Below are 22,012 nucleotides of genomic sequence, written 5' to 3' on the forward strand. Positions count from 1 at the left end.
GGAGTGCAACACACGTCTCCTCTGTGAACACTGTGTGCATCTGAGCAGAGCCACAACAAGGAAAGGGAGGGTCATTTGGAAACATTCCACAAAACCGGGACCTCGACAAAACAATGCACTGTGAGCTGAAGAGAAACATGAGAATGGAAAAAGGTGGACAGTGCATCTAGACAGAGTTCACAAGAATGCCTTCAAAATAGAATATACAAACCTCAGCCCTTTCCGTGTTCGTGTAGCTGCAACAAACAGCACCAGCAGTGGGCTGTAGGCTACAGGATTTTCAGTAGAACATAGGAACCTATTATTCAGACGTATTTACAATCCAATTGAAACAGCCTGGTCAGCTAAGTCAGCCAGTGGAGTTTCCTATTGACTGTAGTAGAAGCTATGGCTAGTACAGTATAACTTAAACATGCTCCATGGTACTATTAAGTGCAAGCCTCAGGCTCTCAGCCTGACACTCCCACTCCCAGGCCCAGTCCAGTGTCATAACTAAAGGGACTCAGCTAGGAGTGGCTAAACAACTGTGAACCATATAATGGGCGTTATTACCCCTCTACAATAAGCCTGACTCAAGTCGGGCTAGCTGCTGAGTGAACTGTAAAATCAACAGAGTTGGACACAGTTTACAGTTCCTCCATGGCTACCTCTTATCTCTCCAGACACACTCACTCTCACAGAAACTTGATTTCTCTCTCTCTCTCTTTCGATCTGTGTGTGTGTGTGTGTGTGTGTGTGTGTGTGTGTGTGTGTGTGTGTGTGTGTGTGTGTGTGTGTGTGTGTGCTGTCTGAATGGATGCAGCTATCTCTATGTCAGTCTGTAATTTAGTTAGTGTCAAAGCGTAGGCCAGAGAGCACCAGTGCTGATGAATGAAAAGCTCCAAACAAACTCTGGCATTAAGGAATGACTGATGTGAATCTATTATATTAATTATGCAGCTTATTCCCACGCCTTCACTCCCTGTAATCTAATACACGGAAATCCAGAGGCGTCATGCCCACAAGGAGACGTGCCCCCCCAGATTTGTCCTGTTTTTACATTTTTCAGATGTTAAATGAATTACTCAACTTAATTGAGCCGGTGATGGGCAGGACTCGCAGGAGGAATGTTTGTAAATTAATTTGATCAAGCTATGTAGCTTATTGATTCCTTCTTGATTAATAAATAAAACAAAACATTTTGTTGTTTCTCTGTAATACTAGCGACCAAGCAATTTTATGAAGTTGGCTTTAGCTAGCCAGCTAGATAGGTTCCCAGTCTCCCAACCTCATAATTAGCTACCGAGCCATTTCAAGTTATTAATCAAGATAGAGTAGCTTGTCTAACTATCTCTGCTGGCAAGCCTGCAGGCAAGGTTGCTAGACTTTAGAAAATACTAAAACAGTTTTAATTATTGGGTTATTGTACTATATACCGGTGTGGCAGTTGTAGTAAACTCATATGGCATAAAAGTTCTTAATGCTGCTATATATCACTTTTGGGCAACTTGAACGAATTCACATAGAAATGTGAGTAATAGATCTGTCATTCTCATCGAAAGCAAGTCTAAGAAGCGGTTGATATGTTCTATGTGCGCTATTTCTATGCTTCCCGTTCTTAAGTTCCATTTTGCGGAACGGCGTATTGCTTTCGCCGTATTGTACACCAACTTCAAACAGCTGAAAATACAAAGATATATTTCACAGCGGTTTAGATTGTACAATGATTCTCTACACTATGCATTGCTAGTTTTGTCACAAACTGAAATTGGGTGAACTATTCTAATTTTAGCAAACAGGAAATGGCAGAGCAATTTTTTGGGGCATATTGCACCTTTAAAGAATCGATGTACATAATGAATTAAAATGACAACTGAAAAGCTAAAGAGGAATGCTTAGATAACCTATGCAGAAAAATATACATTGAGATGGTGCCGGCAGACATGGCAGCTCTGCTTTCAGCTCCTAAGCAACTTTGCAGTATCTAGTTTTTTTGTGTGTTATTTCTTACATTATTAGCTCACACATTTTGTGTTATTACATACAGATGGAAATAACTTTTGGATATCAGAGTGGCGGTAACTCACCAGCATTACAACCAGGAATACAACTTTCCAGAATTGGATCCTTCGTTCGCACCTCCCAGGTGAATTTAACTTATCCCAGAGGCTGTTCCAATACGCTGCCGGCAGAGTGCGGTATTCGGAGTGGACTTCTAGTCTGACTCAGGAGGCATGCACACCATCCACCGCTTCCGAGTATATTACTCGCTAATGTTCTGTCTCTGGACAATAAAGTAGACAAGCTCAGGGCGAGGATCTACTTCCAGAGAGACATCAGCGACTAACATGCTCTGTTTCATGGAACCATGGCTCTCTCCGGATATACTGTCCCCGTTGTTAAAGCTGCCCTGTGCAACTCGGTCCAGGACTTGCTGATGGGCTGCCCCAGGTGGTGAAGGTAGGATACAACACCTCCACTTTGCTACTCAACACAGGGGCCCCACAAGGGTGCATGCTCAGCCCCCTCCTGTACTCCCTGTACACCCATGACTGCATGGCCACACACGGCTCCAACTCAATCATCAAGTTTGCAGATGACACAACAGTAGTATGCCTGATTACCAACAATGACGAGACAGCCTACAGGGAGGAGGTGAGGGCCCTGGCAGAGTGGTGCCAGGAAAATAACCTCTCCCTCATCATCAACAAAATGGAGCTGATCGTGGACTTCAGGAAACAGCAGAGGGAGCACGCCCCTATCCACATCAACAGTGGAGAAGGTAAAAATCTTCAAGTTAGTCGGCGTACACATCAGTGATGATCTGAAATGGTCCACCCACACAGACAGTGTGGCGAAGAAGTTGCAACAGCGCCTTTTCAACCTCAGGAGATTGAATAATTTGACTTGGCCTCTAAGACCTTCACAAACTTTTACAGATGCACAATTGAGAGCATCCTGTCGGACTGTATCACCGCCTGGTGCGGCAACTGCACCGCCCGTAACCACAGGGCTCTCCAGAGGGTGGTGCGGTCTGCCCAACGTATCCCCGGGGGCACACTGCCTGCCCTCCAGGACACCTACAGCACCCGATGTCACAAAAAAGATCCAAAAAAGATCTTCAAGGACATCAACCACCCAAGCCACGGCCTGTTCACCCTGCTATCATCCAGAAGGTGAGGTCAGTAAAGGTGCATCAAAGCTGGGACAGAGAGACTGAAAAACAGATTCTATCTCAAGGTCATCCGACTGTGGCTTGGGGGCAGTATTTCGACATCTGGATGAGAAGCGTGCCCAAAGTAAACTGCCTGTTACTCAGGCCCAGAAGCTAGGATATGCATATAATTTGTAGATTTGGATAGAAAACACTCTAAAGTTTCCAAAACTGTTAAAATATTGTCTGGAAATTCCATCCAGGAAGTGGGATTTTTTTGATGTGGGTACTTTTCCTATAGAGTATCTAAATGGTTAAGACCCAGATTGCAGTTCCCATGGCTTCCACTAGATGTTACCAGTCTTTAGACATGGTTTCAGGCTTGTTTTCTGAAAAATGAAGAAGAATGAGACCATTCTCTCAGTGGACTGAGGAAGAACGCAGAGCTGGTTTGCTCACGTGACTGATTGCGCGCCCTTCCCTGTTTTTCCTTTCTATTGAATACGCTATTGTCCGGTTGAAATATTATCGATTATTTAGACAATTGACAACCTGAGGAATAATTATAAACATAGTTTGACATGTTTCGACGAACTTTACCGGTACTATTAGGATGTATTCGTCTGCATGTTTTGACCGCCTTTGAGCCTGTGGATTACTGAACAAAATGCGCCAACAAAACTGAGTTTTTGGGATATAAAGAGGGACTTATCGAACAAAACAAACATTTATTGTGTAGCTGGGAATCTTGTGGCCGCAACCATATGAAGATATTCAAAGGTAAGTGATTAATTTTATCGCTATTTCTGACTTTTGAAATTCCTTTACTTGGTTGTAAAATGTTTGTATGCTTTTGTAAGCGGGACGCTGTGCTCAGATAATCGCATGGTATGCTTTCGCCGTAAAGCCTTTTTGAAATCTGGATTAACAAGAAATTCATCTTTAAGCCGATGTATAACACTTGTATTTTTATGAATGTTTATTATGACTATTTCTGTATTTTGAATTTGGCGCTCTGCAATTTCACTGGAGGTGGGTCGCTAGCGGAACGCCTGCACCAGAAAGGTTAAATAGCCATCACTAGCGGGCTACCACCCGGTTACTCAATCCCGCACCTTAAAGGCTGCTGCCCTATGTACATAGACTAGAATCACTGGTCACTTTAATAATGTTTACATACTTCTTTACTCATCTCATATGTATATACTGTATTCTATTCCACTGTATTTTAGTCAATGCCACTCCGACATTGCTCCTCTTAATACTGATATATTTCTTAATTCCATTCTTTACTTTTAGATGTGTGTGTATTGTTGTGAATTGTTAGATATTACTACCCTGTTGGAGCTAGGAACACAAGCATTTCACTACACCCACAATAAAATCTGGTAAATATGTGACCAATAATTTTTTTTTAACATAAAATTAGACATAATGATTATGGCTCTAGTTTGTTTCAGTTCTTTTTTTTTAAACAGGTGTTTAACATACTTTGTGCCCCCTCTAAAATAGTGGTTGCATGCTGCTGCTGAAATCCCATCCCGTCAGCATTTAATTACAGCAACATTGTGCAAGGCAATATCCACAATCTGATTATAGCTCCTCTCTGGTTGGGGAGGGGCTGCAATTTACATTTTGAACAGCAAATCAGATTGGATAATAGCTTAGAAAAACAAATATCTGATTCCAAAATTGGTAGCGGCAGAGTTTGAGTGATAGCCAAGAGGAACGTGTGAAGTGTGGGGGGCTGAATCCTGCCTGGGCTGAACACCTCTAAGCAATTACGGTGGATCTCCCACCGTGTGTCACTTACTCACTTTCGCGGTTCCTCTCTACCAGGAGAGTAAAGAATGCATTCATCAAAAAATAAGATTGTGTTTAGCCCCCAAAGACTCATATAGGCTGCAATCCCCTACTTCATTTGTACATAAGATGAATGTTCTTTCAGACATTACGTAAAAGAACATACTACACGTATGTACACAATGCAGAGACGAGCTAACCCAGACACACATACATACATGCACACTTCCGCAAACACACAAACATCTATGCACATGCACATCCACACAACTGCACGTGCGTACAAAAACACACACAAATACACACTGGACAGCAGTAGCCTACTTAATCACTCTGCTGTACCACATTAGAAGCAGTCACTGAACACTCAATTTTTCCTCCCTTCATTTATATCAAGGTCAGCAAGATAATGTCTGGTAAATAGGCTTTCAACCATCTGGGAAACAATGGGCTCCATGCACGCTGTGAACGCAGCATGCCATGACCAATTTCACACACAAAGCCGCCCTATCTTATTGTATCAGAATGTCCTATTTAACAGAATGTCCTCTTCAATCTCTGTATTTTGCCTGTGTGCTTTAGGTAAATGTATATATAATTCAGCTATACTACTATGGTGACATGTTTTTCTATCAGCTGCAATAGTGATGTATTTCAAGTCGGGTTTCGGATGATTGCAAACTAGACAAGCAATCTAACACAGAACCTTATGGAAGATAGAAGGGTCCTATAGCCCTCAAGGCCTGAGAGGCAGGGGGGTTTAATGCCCGTGCAGCAACCCTGTAGGCTGCAGCTTTGATTGGATGTAAAAGAGAAAGCGGGGTTTTGGTCTTACCAAGCCTGCTCCATGACACGATGGGGCGGGGATATCCTGTAGCAACACATTCCAAGATGGCCGTCTGGTGAACGGTGAGAGTGAGGTTTTCAGGACCCACGAGGATCATGGGCTCTTTGTAAACAGAAGACTGGGAGACTGGGGGGAAGAGGGGGGGGGGGGGGGTGACGCAAGCGTAAGTGTGCGAGAGCTTTATGGATTGCAACATTTAATTGGATTTCACCGTTGCCCATCATCTCCAGCGCGAGCATCTTGGCGTTGAGGCTGTGTGAGATGATGCATGGCCACATATTTGTGCGTGGGTGGGTATCCAGGGAAGGTATGTATGTGTGTGTGTACATATGTATGTACGTAGGACTATTGAGACCTGAGACGGTGAGGCGAGCCCCGGCACTGTGCTTTACTCCTGCACTGTTGTGGGCCACACAGCAGAACACACCACTATCCTCCTGACGCAGACCAGTGATCTGCAGAACACCAGTGGGGAGCAGGGTATACCTGACAGAGAGAAGGAATGGGAGGAGGGTGGGAGAGAGAGAGGGTGGGGGAGGGAGGGCAGAGAGAGAAAGGGAAAGAGAGAAAAAAAGAGAGGGGGGAAGAGAGAGATAGAGGGAGAGAAAAAGAAAGAGAATCAAGGGAGTAGATCATTGTTTGCTTAATTAAGTGTGTTTACACACACAACGTAAACTCCATTTCAAACAGCTAGACAGACACAAGGGAGGCTACAGCACACTGGATACCAGGTGGTGAGGTTTGGCAGGGTAACAGTTAAGTGAAAGTTGTGAAGCTGCTACAGTGAATTTGCTTCTAGACAAGACAGATTTTTGTGTGCAGGTACAGTGGACCTACAGTAGTTGGTGGGGACAGCTGAGGTGATTAACACAGAGGAACCCTACTTTACTGTACCTCTCATCCTTAGTGTCCACGGAGCGGCCATCTTTCTCCCAGCTGATGGCAGGCTCAGGCAGGCCATGAATCTGGCACTGGAACCGCCCAACGCCCGCCTCCTCCGCACGCACCGACCGCGGCTGGACATGGAACTCTGCCATCGCTGGAGAGAGGGGAGATGCAGCGGTCAATTCAATGTTTGAAAACCTATACAACATTTTCTTTTTTTCCAGAGCATCTTTCATATATTGCTGCCATGTATAGTAACAGTGTACTACTGTCCTAAACTCAGTGGCACACCAACCCAGTTAATCATAACCAATTACCAGGGAGGTATTACCTACAGTTTATTCATCTTTTTATACCCATTCCCGCACTAGAAGGAAATGAACTTATTGTCCAAAAAAAAGATCTAAAAAAAGGAAATAACGGCTCCATCTTTCAGTGGAATGAGTCATAATGCAGTGGCTTTATCTAAAGCAACACTGGGCAGCTCTTAACCTTGAGCAGACACATTGCCATAAAATGAACCAAATGAGCAGAAGAGACAGCAATCTGACTAGGGCAGGGAGCTGCCATGTGGTTAGGTAATTACCTGTGTTCTGCTGTCAGCAATCACTGTACAGGAAACCCTAGTGATCATTACCCCTAGTTCTAGGGGAAAGCCTGTGTTTGGATAATCTGGCCCTCATCAGTGACACAGTAAATGAAAGGTTCCTAGTTAGCCATGACACTGAGTAAATCAGAGGCTCCTAGTTAGCTTTGGATCATACCCTATTTTTTTTATTTTAATTTTACCTTTATTTAACTAGGCAAGTCAGTTAAGAACAAATTCTTATTTTCAATGACAGCCGAGGATCAGTGGGTTAACTGCCTTGTTCAGGAGTAGAACAACAGATTTTTACCTTGTCAGCCTAGGCTGACAGATTTTCACCTTGTCAGGGATTTGATTTTGCAACCTTTCAGTTACTAGTCCAATGCTCTAACCACTAGGCTACCTGCCGCCCCTATGCTATGCTAACAAACACAGCTGGGCTCAGAGAGAGAGAGAGACCGCTGACAACAAAGAGTAAAGAGTAAACACTGAACCACTGTAGTGAGTGCTCCATCAGGTGGGGAGGGACATTTATATACATACAGTAGGGTTCTGGGGGAGAGTAATGACAGTGTGAGTGGCCAGGCCAGGGCTGCAGATGTACTGTAGTGCTGTGGCCAAACAACGGACAATCAGCCAGATAGTCAGCCAGGCACTTCGCTCCCTGAACTAGATCAATAAGTCCAATTAGCTCCCTTACTGTGCCCAGTGATTAAACAGTATGGTCAACTAGAGGAAGGGGCCAGGTGGGAGAGGACAGAGATTTAGGGAAGGAAGGGGCCAGGTAGAAGAGGACAGTGATGTAGGGAAGGAAAGTGCCAGGTAGAAGAGGACTGTGATGTAGGGGAGGAAGGGGCATTTGAAATAATGCTATAATTTCACAAAATGATACAACAACAGAGAGCACGCGGTTGTTCTCAGGGTGCTATTCTAACAGCAGCCTAGGCTAATAACAGACTAAGCTAACAGTAGCCTAGGCTAACAGCAGACTAAGCTAACAGCTGCCTGGGCTAACAGCAGACTAAGCTAACAGTAGCCTAGGCTAACAGCAGACTAAGCTAACAGTAGCCTAGGCTAACAGCAGAGTAGGCTAACAGCAGACTAAGCTAACAGCTGCCTAGGCTAACAGCAGACTAAGCTAACAGCTGCCTAGGCTAACAGCAGACTAAGCTAACAGCTGCCTAGGCTAACAGCAGACTAAGCTAACAGTAGCCTAGGCTAACAGCAGAAGTGAAGGAGAAGTCTGATGTTCGCCATCATTCTGTTCAACTGATTATGTTAACAAAAACATTTTCTGGTGAGTGTTTTGCATTGATTAGTGTCAGTCTTGTGGACCGCCTGTACGTTAATCACTATTTGAATGCGGGGGAAATAGCACACCGTTGTCTGGGCTACATGCGCTTGGATAGTAGAATGCCTTTTCATGTAAAACGCAACCCATAACCCATTGCCCATGAGAGAGAAAATGAGCTTAAAATAAAAAAATCACTTTGTGCGTCCTCAGAACTGTAGACTACATTTCCAGTGTGCAACTGTAAACAATGCACTGTCAAAGCCACGTGAGGACTGAAACAGCAGTAGCTGAATGCACCATACATAAACACTACATTCTAAAGTTTGTTGTTTTATTAAATTAAGCATTTCAAATGTCATGGTATATCCTTGTGTGCAACAATATAACATGGACAATTTAATTTAATTTAAACAACTCTTTTTAAATAGGCGACCCAAAAAATCTTTAAAAAAATGAATAATGTCATAAGTGTTTGAATACTCAGTATTCAGATATCCGGATATTTGATTAACCGTGCTCATCCCTAATGTAGGGTAGACGTTACTCACATGGATATAGGAGAATAGTATGAGAAGTGATGCATATAATGTATAGCCTAGATTGCATCATATAGGATCCATTCCAATTCCATCTGATTGAATGATTATACAGTGATGTAGCCTACTGTATAGTGCTTTCAAAAATGCTACAGGGTGAGATTCAACATCAAAACCTTTGAAGGTCTCCTGTATCCTCATGCGCTTCAAAGACCCCAATACAACCTTACTTAATGGAACTGACAGTCCAGTCTGGCTCACTCCAATTGTTAACACATACTGTATCAGTGTGAAGCAAACCTCCCCAGAATGACAACACACATAGTCACAGTGAATTTGTTGACCTCCATAGGTGTAAATTGACATTTGGGGCGATCTCGCTTTATACATGTAAAATATATGTTTTTTAAATTTCACCTTTATTTAACCAGGTAGGCCAGTTGAGAACAAGTTCTAATTTACAACTGCGACCTGGCCAAGATGAAGCAAAGCAGTGCGACAAAAACACCAACACAGAGTTACACATGGGATAAACAAATGTACAGTCAATAACACAATAGAACATCTGTATACAGTGTGTGCAAATGAAGTAACGAGATAAGACAATTAATAGGCCATAGTGGCAAAGTATTTACAATTTAGCAATTAACACTGGAGTGATATATGTGCAGATGAGGATGTGCAAGTAGAAATACTGGTGTGCAAAAGAGCAGAAAAATTAATAAATAAATATATATACTGTATATATATGGAGATGAGGTAGGTAGTTGGTTGGATGGGCTATTTACAGATGGGCTGTGTACAGCTGCAGCGATCGGTAAGCTGCTCTGACAGCCAATGCTTGAAGTTAGTGAGGGAGATATAAGTCTCCAACTTCAGTGATTTTTCCAATTCATTCCAGTCATTGGCAGCAGAGAACTGGAAGGAAAGGTGGCCAAATGAGGTGTTGGCTTTGTGGATGACAGTGAAATATACCTGCTGGAGTGTTTAATTTTGGATTGGATTTTTTAAAAAACCTTAATTTAACTAGGCAAGTCAGTTATGAACAAATTCTTATTTTCAATGACAGCCTAGGAACAGTGGGTTAACTGCCTTACTCAGGGGCAGAACAACAGATTTGTACCTTGTCAGTTTGAGGATTTGATCTTGCAACCTTTCGGTTACTAGTTCAATGCTCTAACCACTAGGCTACGCTGCTGATGCTTAATATGAGTTTGGAAGGAGACTTTACAGTCTAGCCAGACACCTAGGTATTTATAGTTGTCCACATATTCTAAGTCAGAACCGTCCTGCTAGGCAGGCGGGCAGGTGCGGGCAGCGATCGGTTGAAGAGCATGCATTTAGTTTCACTAGCATTTAAAAGCAGTTGGAGGCCACGGAAGGAGTGTTGTATGGCATTAAAGCTTGTTTAGAGGTTTGTTAACACAGTGTCCAAAGAAGGGCCTGATGTATACAGAATGGTGTCGTCTGCATAGAGGTGGATCAAAGAATCACCCGCAGCAAGAGTGACATCGTTGATATACAGTGGGGCAAAAATGTATTTAGTCAGCCACCAATTGTGCAAGTTCTCCCACTCATCATAGGTACACTTCAACTATGACAGACAAAATGAGAGAAAAAAAATCCTGAAAATCACATTGTAGGATTTTTTATGAATTTATTTGCAAATTATGGTGGAAAATAAGTATTTGGTCACCTACAAACAAGCAAGATTTCTGGCTCTCACAGACCTGTAACTTATTCTTTAAGAGGCTCCTCTTTCCTCCACTCGTTACCTGTAATAATGGCACCTGTTTGAACTTGTTATCAGTATAAAAGACACCTGTCCACAACCTCAAACAGTCACACTCCAAACTCCACTATGGCCAAGACCAAAGATCTGTCAAAGGATACCAGAAACAAAATTGTAGACCTGCACCAGGCTGGGAAGACTGAATCTGCAATAGGTAAGCAGCTTGGTTTGAAGAAATCAACTGTGGGAGCAATTATTAGGAAATGGAAGACATACAAGACCACTGATAATCTCCCTCGATCTGCGGCTCCACGCAACATCTCACACCGTGGGGTCAAAATGATCACAAGAACGGTGAGCAAAAATCCCAGAACCACACGGGGGGACCTAGTGAATGACCTGCAGAGAGCTGGGACCAAAGTAACAAAGCCTACCATCAGTAACACACTACGCCGCCAGGGACTCAAATCCTGCAGTGCCAGACGTGTCCCCCTGCTTAAGCCAGTACATGTCCAGGCCGTCTGAAGTTTGCTAGAGAGCATTTGGATGATCCAGAAGAAGAGATATCGTGAGATTTTGAGTGAAAACCTCCTTCCATCAGCAAGGGCATTGAAGATGAAACGTGGCTGGGTCTTTCAGCATGACAATGATCCCAAACACACCGCCCGGGCAACGAAGGAGTGGCTTCGTAAGAAGCATTTCAAGGTTCTGGAGTGGCCTAGCCAGTCTCCAGATCTCAACCCCATAGAAAATCTTTGGAGGGAGTTGAAAGTCTGTGTTGCCCAGCAACAGCCCCAAAACATCACTGCTCTAGAGGAGATCTGCATGGAGGAATGGGCCAAAATACCAGCAACAGTGTGTGAAAACCTTGTGAAGACTTACAGAAAACGTTTGACCTCTGTCATTGCCAACAAAGGGTATATAACAAAGTATTGAGATAAACTTTTGTTATTGACCAAATACTTATTTTCCACCATAATTTGCAAATAAATTCATTAAAAATCATACAATGTGATTTTTTTTCCTTCCCATTTTGTCTGTCATAGTTGAAGTGTACCTATGATGAAAATTACAGGCCTTTCTCATCTTTTTAAGTGGGAGAACTTGCACAATTGGTGGCTGACTAAATACTTTTTTGCACCACTGTATACAGAGAAAAGAATTGGCCCTAGAATTGAACCCTGTGGCACCCCCATAGAGACTGCCAGAGGTCCGGACAACAGGCCCTCCGATTTGACACACTGAACTCTATCTGAGAAGTAGTTAGTGAACCAGGCAAGGCAGTCATTAGAGAAACCAAGGCTGTTGAGTCTGCCGATAAGAATACAGTGATTGACAGAGTCGAAAGCCTTGGCTAGGTAGATGAAAAGACGGCTGCACAGTGCTGTTTTTTATCGATGGTGGTTATGATATCGTTTAGGACCTTGAGTGTGGCTGAAGTGCACCTGTGACCAGCTCGGAAACCGGACTGCATAGCAGAGAAGGTACGGTGGGATTCGAGATGGTAGGTGATCTGCTTGTTCACTTGGCTTTCGAAGACTTTAGAAAGGCAGGGCAGGATGGATATAGGTCTGTAAATAACAGAACCTACTGTAGGTTTATGCTTCAAACAACGTAATCTATGGAAGAGAACATGGCAGAATCCACAAAAACACCTGTGCAGATACATCCATAATGTGTGCTTCCTAATTCAGCAGCTGCATTTCACATATCAGCTCCCTGTGGAACAAAGCAGTGATGTGGGCTCGGTGCTGTGATGTGGGGGTGGGGCATGCAACACAAACTCAATTAGAATGAGGCCTGTCTTTTTCTCAGCTCTCCCACCATCTTCAAGACAAGTGCACTTATTTAAATGTCAACCATAATTAACTTGGACCAAGCAGGACTTATCTGAACACTCTTAGCATAACAAGAGGCCTAGACCCCCTCCTTGCTCTGTTCCTCTGTTCTTTTTCAACTGGTAAATGTATTTAAGCTAAGCTAGAACCCCGCGCGGCTCTACGGATCCCACAGAAAGCTCGCTATGTCCGGTGCGGATCAGCCTTCACACAGTCGTTTTTGTAGCGTGTTGTTTTTGTTAGCCCCAATTCCCCGAAAAACAAAGGCGGAGGGAGGGAGTTAGTAAAAAGAGAAAAAAGTCCGAACTGAAATGAGGCCTAGGAGATGGATGTATAGAGACCACTGTTCTGATTAAAATTTTACCAAGCTCATTTAGAATTCCTCCAACCCTGGCTGCTTGCTCTTCAGAGGTTACATACAATAAAGGGCAGGGAGAAATAAACCTCCTGTAAAGCCCTACACCTATTTTAGTAGCCTAATATTTCTTAATTACCACCAGTACTAAAATTCTATTATTACTTTGCCTCTGACACTCTTATTCAGCCTGATAAATGTACTGTACAGGCGGTCAGTTTCTGTTTTGTATTCCCATACACATTATACATTTAAACAGCACATTTTTTAACTAAGGCATTTTAGGATTATTGCCTCTCTCAAGGACCCAACTAAAATATCCTCATCTGGGATTAGCAACCTTGTATGGCCATAAAGAGATTTGCCTAAACTCCTCCAATTGGCGATCTTCGTGGTCAATATTCGTGGGTATATAAAAAAAAACATTGAACACAATCATGGTACCAATAATTGCTTTTATTTCATCAGATGTATATCCTTGAACCAATTACTTTAAAACCACAAACAGATGAAGTTAAAAGGATAATTTAGTTGCTAATTTAATTGCTAAATTAAGCTACTCCATGACGGGGGGCCAGCACTGAGCTAGCCTGCAAAGTCACTTTCTAATGTAGCTCAAACTGCGCATGCGATGTTTCCAAAAACTCTTCCATGTAGCAAAATGGTGACAGGCTGAAACGACACTTTCTGATCTTCAAATGCGCCACTGAGCATTCTCATAGGAAACAATGGGGTGACGTCATCAATGGCTTCGTCCATTACTTTTTTTTTTACAGTCTATAAGAATCACGTCCCAGTGACAGGCTCTGGGATTAAAACACTGTCAACCCGGACTTTCAACCCTGTGGCTTTACCTTAAAATTACCATATCCAGCAGCACAGCTCTGAGCAGAGTCCCTCATTTACTGTAACTAGTTTACCCTATATCATAATAATCAAATCAAATTGTATTTGTCAAATGCTTTGAAAACAACAGGTGTAGACTAACATTGAAATGCTTACCTACGAGCCCTTCCCAAAAATGCAGAGAGACAAATCGAAAAATAATAGAACCATTATTACACAAGGAATAAATGCTCAATGAGTAACGATAACTTGCCTATTATATAAATATAAGCAGTGGCCACTGTAATCTAGAGCACTATCAGACGGTACGAGTGTCAGCAGAGGCTCCTGTGTAGAGAATTGATTTAAGGGGAGCCTGGAGGCCGTGTGGAGGTGGTGATACATATACGTGTATTGGAACAGTCAGCCAAGGGAGCTTAGTGAACAGAACACCATGTACAGAAACAGAGAGAGAGAGGACTGAGCACATCACTGATGTGATTAAAGCAGCTCCCTTTCTTTTCACACATGTATTCACAAGCAAGTACGCACGCATACACCGATTACACGCTGCTGTTTGTGCGCAGTCCATGGCCAACGCTGTCACAGGCAAACAGAGGACACCGAGGCAAAAAGAGAGTGGGCAAAGAAAACAATGAGAAAAAGAGGGACGATCACCTCCTTAAAGAGCTTTCATTCTGTTGCATCTGTGCCAAGTAGTCATCATGTCTCCTGATCTGGCTGTTGTGTGTCCCCGTAGACACGATCACCCCCCGCCCCAGAGGGTTCCTGCCCTCAACCCTCATGCACATAGAGAGAGAGAGAGAGAGAGAGAGAGTGAGAGGGTGAAAGAGGCCCACACCTCCGCTCTGCTCCACACTGCCCGCTGCCATTACAGGAACACAGCCTGCTACAAATCCACACTGACACACAGCCCGGCCACACAGAAGCACATAGACGAGAGACACATGCAGTATTTATACACAACAGCACAACACGGCTGGGAGGATTAGTATAAACGTGGCTATATAAAACACAAACACACACACACACACACACACACACAGGTTGATCAGCGGTAAGTCAGCGTGGCAGAAGGCCGGCAGTAGAGTCAGCAGTAGCGGCTCTCCAGTCAGCAGTAGACTTGTTTTTATAACCCTTTTTAGGATTCCTCATAGAGTGTTACTCTGGCAAGTGTTCAGAAACCCTAAGACATTATAACAGATCGTCCGTTCCCAGCACGGAGCCACAGTGTAAATTAAGCAGATCTAATTACGGGGATAGAAGGCTGAGAGAGGACAGAGATCCATCCATTAAGGAGTGCAGGGGGAGAGGAACGTGATGCTTGGATGCAGCTGGTTTCACAATGACAATCACCACAGGAGTGTGAACACTGAGAAAGTGACATGGAGAACAAATCAGCGAGGTCCCACAGACCCTCTATTTATGACACAGTTGCAGAGTGGGTCAAACCTCTCATTTTATCTCAGCCAGGTAGGGACTCCCCTCGACCCTCAGAATCCTGGAAGAGCCCAAAGGACTTTTTTTTTATGGCGTTCCACCAAATACCACAAAACCTGCTCAATGTCAAATGTGATCCAACAATTTCACATGGACTCATTGACACAGATACAGACCAACAGACAGTCAATAATGAAAATAGCCCAGACGGAGAGAGCTCTTGGGCTTGATTTGATTTAACAGTCAAAACACGTTTATGTGACAACTACATGGGCAGTAAAATATCAAATTCCACCTATATGATACGATAAGGCACTTCACAGGTTATACAGTGTCTCTGTGATGTACAGTACCAGTCAAAGGTTTGGACACTGTCATGCCCTGCCCTTAGAGATCCTTTAAATGCTCTATTTGGTAGGTCAGGGTGTGACTAGGGTGGGAAATCTGTGTTTATATTTCTTTGTTGGCCGGGTATGGTTCCTAATCAGAGGCAGCTGTCTATCGTTGTCTCTGATTGGGGATCATACTTAGGCAGCTCTTTTTCCCACCTTCTGTTGTGGGACCTTGTCTTTTTGTGTTGCATGTGTTGCACTCCTAGCTTTACGTTCATTGAGTTGTTTATTGTGTTTGGTGGAACATTTAATATTAAAGAAAATGTACACCTCCCATGCTGCACCTTGGTCTTCATTTAACGACGGACGTAACAGACACACCTACTCATTCAAGGGTTTTTCTTTATTTTTCCTATTTTTACATTGTAGAATAATAGTGAAGACATCCAAACTATGAAATAACACATATGGAATCATGTAGTAACCAAAAAAGTATTAAACAAATCAAAATATATTTTATATTTGAGATTCTTCAAAGTAGCCACCCTGTGTCTTGATGATTCTATATGTGTTACTTCATAGTTTTGATGTCTTCCCTGTTATTTTACAATGTAGAACATTGTAAAATGAAAGAAAAACCCTTGAATGAGTGGGATTGTCCAAACTTTTGACTGGTACTGCGTGTTTCCCCTGGATTGGATGGGATGAGCCGTCCTGATTCATTGATATGACAGAGTTAACGGTGCCAGAAGAGAGACACACGTCGCTCCCCAGCACTCTCAAACCTCCAGCCTTCCAAGTTGTGAGGCTCCATTGAACTCCCATGTTATAATGTTATTGTCCCCCCAACACTCCCCCACCTACCACCCCCACCTCCACTCCCACCTCCCATCCATTCCACCCCCACCGCCTCAAACCCTCTGGGCTCCCTCAGGCTCATGGGATCATCAGGCAGGGAGGGCACCCATTGTTCTAGCACTAAAACCTCTTGCTCCTCTCCTCTCCTCCCAGTAAACCAGTATAATGGTAATGGTGGCCATAAATCATGCAGATGGTATATGATGCAAATCCAGCGTGGAGAGTCACTGCTTCAACATGCTTTAAATAGACAACCTGAAATAGCATTTTAGGCACAGGGACTCTAGAGATAGCATTTGAATGCAGATGTGCTGTTTTATCGGCCCTAGACCCTCCTCCTACCCTCCACCCTGACCGCCGCACCCTTGCGATTACTCTGCTGGTCTGTGGCGTGTGTTAATCTCACCGGGGGGGGGGGGGGGGGGCTTGTATTGATGCTCTATACTGTACTTTGTCTTCTCCTGGCACTGCATCCCATTTTCTGCTTTTAACGCATTAGCCCATAAACGGTGGGACACGGCAGCTTTTGCGTAAGCACACGCATCACTCACCCTCACTGTCTCAGGGCTGGGGGCAGCCAGGCTCCTCCCACACACTTCGCAGTAGATAAGAGGCTGAGGGTGAAGACCCAATGACAAGTAGCGTACACACACACACACATACGCGCACACACACACACACACACACACACACACACACACACACACACACACACACACACACACACACACACACACACACACACACACACACACACACACACACACACACACACACACACACACACACACACACACACACACACACACACACACACACACACACACATTCACCTACTATCTCAGCCCAGAGGTGCTGTCTGCATCTCATTCTAGGGTGCTGTACTTATCTAAGACTGGACCCTCTGATACTGATAGTCACCATGGTAATTACTTTCTTGACTTCCTGGCTAGATGGAGATTCACTCTGTGTTTTACTCATCAGTCTACGGTACAGGGCCAATGTGAGTCACTGTCACCTCTCTGTCATTCAGATCAAGTACAACCCAATTTTTCAGCTCAAGTAAAACCCCTTTCCCTATAACATCTGTAATGTGTTTTACAATTGGATTTGGTTCCTCGCTGTATGTGGCTTGTCTGAACCGTGCTTCCCCTAGCCGATTGACGGTGATGCACCTTATTGAGAGGCGCCGTCTGTCCTAAATACAGTTATATTGATGGATTTGCTGGAGCGGGCGCAGTACACACTATGCTAAATAAAGTTAGATGGATGGGTGTCATTAAACCTGTCATACAGGGACATGGTGCAGGTAGCAGCAGCGTCAGATACACTCACTGCTGATCTATGGCAGGGCCACCAAAACACACCAGATCTCCTCCCATAGACTCACTGCTGATCTATGGCAGGGCCACCAAAACACTCCAGATCTCCTCCCATAGACTCACTGCTGATCTATGGTAGGGCCACCAAAACACTCCAGATCTCCTCCCATAGACCCTCCTTATAGAGCAGGGAACTCTTAGACTATACACAGAGAGAGTCTAGTCTATATCTACCGAGGAGTCTATTTCTAGTCTGTTTCAACTAGTCTACTTCTCCCTAAGCACAACCAAATATGTTGCTGATTAGACCACACCAAAGGCTTTGTGTTTGTGTGTGAAGGGTTAGTGTATCTTCATCCTTCTGTAGACGCTGTTGAACAGAAGAAGAGGCCAGCGATGCTCTTCTCTTGTTAAGGATCTCTGGTGTCATAGCTTTATGTGAACATAAAGGCATGGTGGTGACTGAAGGACAAAAACGCCACCGCCACAGGGCAGCTAATTAGCGCATTATTGGGACTACATGTCTTTGAAAAGGACATATAAAGATAAAACCTTTTTCATATTGTTAACAGCAACTGTGGCTGAGGCCTCAGAGCACTCTGTGTTAGTATCCAGAGCTATACATTAGTAGCTGGAAGAGAGGAAGATAGTGAGGTCATTAGGAGACAACCATAAAAGCTTTGTTCTGATGAAATGGAGCCAGCCAGAGAGGCTGCTGGGAAAGCCCTGTCACTCATTATGTAACCTAACGTAGCAGGCGTAAAAATACATCTGTTTTTCAGGGGAAATGGAAGTTAGGTTGAAAATACTGTATCCTTGAAAACCAGAAACATTTGCTTTCTGACGACCCCATGGAGAGTGTTCTGCCTGTTGTAGTGAAGTGAGGCGTTGGCCCCCCTAGCCATCCCTGAGCCCCACAGCAGCCACGGCCCCAACCCTAAGCGAAGAGGAGGCCCTTCTCTCTCTCTCTCTCTCTCTCTCTCTCTCTCTCACTCTCTCTCTCTCTCTCTCTCTCTCCCTACCTCTCTCTCTCTCTCTCTTTCTCTCTCCCTACCTCTCTCTCTCTCTTTCTCTCTCCCTACCTCTCTCTCTCTCTCTCTCACCTAACACCGAGCCTCTCTACATACATAAGCATGCAGGCCTAATTAAAGTGGGGCCCATTAAAACACAACAGATGCTGAAAATTAAGAGATTATTTAAATGACTGCGACAGAAAGGACAGGGGAGGGGAGGAGAAAACCGAGGGAGGTAGATAATAAGAAAAAAAGAAGGACAGAAAGAAAATAGGCGGGCGCACGCAAAGTTGCATACCATTACAAATTAATTAGCAGCGTTTTTCCACTGTTGATGCAGTCATTCTTAATATTTTGTGCATGTCATTAGTAGATGTTTACGGGCGCTGTGCGCAAAATGCAACAAAGGCGAGCCTTGATGTGCGAGAATAAAAAACCCCAGAGAGGGCTGTTTGTTTTAATAATTGATTGGCCAGAGATACGCATGCTCATTGAGTCACTTCAAACACCGCAGTTAACAATCACACAGAGACCATATGAGTGGCAGGGACAAACATGCTTAGAGTAGGCTGAGGCAACCCTCACCGTGGTCAAGCTCTCGCTGTGTGTGTATGTTTGTGTGTGTGGCAACAGGAGCCCCTGTCTTCCCAGGCTGAATCCCCTCAACCTGCCTGTCACCCACAACACAGAACAGTATGGCAGAACAGAACACATCTGAATACAACAGAGTAGACCAGACCAGAGGCTCAACGGTTCTCAGAATACTAGGCCGCTGCCACTGACACTCATTTAATATCTCATTAGCTTTGCATCACACCAAGGCCTCACCTCCCCACCCTGGCTTCAGAGGAGCCCTCGTCATTCCACTGTGGAACACAGGGGAGAACAGAGAGACGTGTTTGTGTTCACATTCAGGCTTCGTAACTAAATAAATCACCCGGTTACCCTGTGGATGCCTCGGTGCAGTGACAGAGAGGAGATGCATCTTTCAAAAAGATACAAGTCCTCCAACAAAGTTTGGAACTTCTTAGCTCTGTTGGGAGTGTTTACAGGGCAGCTTGTGGTCACAACGCCTCTGTCAGTTGGGTTAACACTGCCACCTGTTGAGGTGGTGTGGGACAACGGCACACTTTACTTTCACTTTATCTTCACCACATACGTTTCTTTCCACGGACCGTAGCCTAAACTGGGACACAACATGGCCCATTCAAAGCCTATTATCCTGGGCCTGTATGTAACAAAAATAACCAAGAGGGCTTTCAGCTGGGACACACAAGCAACACTAGTTTACTCCCATTCTATTGGGGCCTGGAATTCTCCACTTGAAAGAACCCGATCTCCTCTTAACCTGCCCCCTCTCAGCGTGGCCCCCCTGCCAAATGACCCCCTCATTAAAGGCTTTGCACTGGGATGGCTCCGGATGCAGCATGCCGATCTGGCTTTGACGGCCCACAGTCTCACTGGCTTGTCATTTCAAATCACCTTCCTCCTCTCAGCAACAACACTGGGGCTGTGGAGAGGGACTCTCTGGTGTTAATGGGGTTGTCCCGGGAAAGAATATGGCAGGAGCGCGGCGAGATGTTCCGAGGCTGGGGCTCGCCGTACCAGGAATCATTAAAGCAGCAGTGAGAGAAACAATCCCTGGCCAAGCGACACAGAGCACAGTGAGCTGAAACACTCCCTGGCCAAGCGACACAGAGCACAGTGAGCTGAAACACTCCCTGGCCAAGCGACACAGAGCACAGTGAGCTGAAACACTCCCTGGCCAAGCGACACAGAGCACAGTGAGCTGAAACACTCCCTGGCCAAGCGACACAGAGCACAGTGAGCTGAAACACTACAGTGTCCCGAGAGAGAGAGAGAGAGAGAGAACAACAGAGAGGTGGAGGGAGGGGGTATGGGGTGGGGCGGAGATGGGGAACAAATAGGAGAGGAGGAGGGGGAGAATGAGGGGGAGAGGAAAGAGAGAGGGAGCAGGAAGGGGTGGAGGGATGGAGCGAGGGATCACGAAGACAGGAAAGGCAAACGAGGGAAGCAGAGGGAAAGGGAATGTACGTACAGAGGGGGACACAGTGGATGAGGTAGAGAGGGAAACCTATTCTGCTCTGAACAGATTGCAAAGGCTGATGAAAGACAAACATTTTCACATTGAATGGCAATTTAATTACGCCACTATTATGCACATCCATGTCTTCAGGTTGGCCTTTTCACAGTTGTAATAATCAAATCACGCATCCCCCCTCGTAAAACAATAGGCTTAACAAGCCATCCATCTCACTCAACCGTCAAAGCCATTTTCACTTAGTTCCTATCATCATTAGGTACACTACATTATATTTTCCCCTCATGTAGTCCATACTACAATCTACCTCTGGAACGGCAAGCAGTCATTCATTCACAGGGGGGCTATACTGAGCCATAACTAATGTACCTTAAAAAAAGATTTCCACTATCTCGTCTTACAGACAGAAAATAATTTCAGCACCTGTTGGTGGAGAGAGACGATACATTCATGCTGTTGCCTAGGGCCACATATCTAATCAATATCACCAATAGCAGTTGATACAACTGGCTGTTATGAATTAAATGAGATGCGCTCTCGCTCTCTCATTCTCTCTTGTCCTCCAGTCATTTCATTCACCTCCTCGCCAAGGAAACATTTCTGTTTTATTCCAATGAGGAAAAACCTGCCTCTTAAAGTGCCATTTTCTTTCTTAGTTTCCTTTCATGTGGAGTTTGAAATATCGAAAACGCTTACTGACATCTGGGGTGAAATACCATTTATATTCAAATGGAAATGCCATTAGTTCTTTTCCTTGTCTTTTTTTCCTCCTTGGCGTATTGTCACCACAGAAATGAAAAAGATGAATTTGGTGCTGGCTATACAGGCCCAGTTTTGAATAACAAAGTGGATGGACATTTGGCATCACAATCATTCCCAGCCAAAGGGCCATTACTTCCCCCTCATTAGAGAGTAACTGTTGAGGGCCATTCTTTCTTAGGGCCACAGACGAGATAAATCTCTGATTCTCTTGCACTCAATGTTCATGGTCACCAGATCTGCCTAAACACTAGTCTATTTTCACACATTGGCAGAAGAAGTTAATAAAATGACCTTTATAAAATAGGAGTGCGATACCCTACTGTATGTATGAGAGTTGGTGTCATAGAGCTTGTTCCAGTGTTAGTGTG

General features: G+C 44.3%; 1 protein-coding gene across 1 annotated transcript in view; it reads right to left on the bottom strand.

Moving 5' to 3' along the window:
* Positions 1–22,012, bottom strand: part of igdcc3 (immunoglobulin superfamily, DCC subclass, member 3) — a 110,304-nt gene that overhangs the window by 34,551 nt on the left and 53,741 nt on the right. Inside the window, exons 3-5 of the mRNA XM_031810276.1 lie at positions 6,678–6,822; positions 6,139–6,269; positions 5,772–5,909 (exon numbers count right to left, since the gene is read on the bottom strand). Coding sequence (XP_031666136.1) covers positions 5,772–5,909; positions 6,139–6,269; positions 6,678–6,822 — 414 coding nt within the window. The remainder of the gene's footprint in view (positions 1–5,771; positions 5,910–6,138; positions 6,270–6,677; positions 6,823–22,012) is intronic.

This window comes from Oncorhynchus kisutch, linkage group LG3 (genome assembly GCF_002021735.2).
Source record: "Oncorhynchus kisutch isolate 150728-3 linkage group LG3, Okis_V2, whole genome shotgun sequence".
In the NCBI taxonomy this organism is placed as follows: domain Eukaryota; kingdom Metazoa; phylum Chordata; class Actinopteri; order Salmoniformes; family Salmonidae; genus Oncorhynchus; species Oncorhynchus kisutch.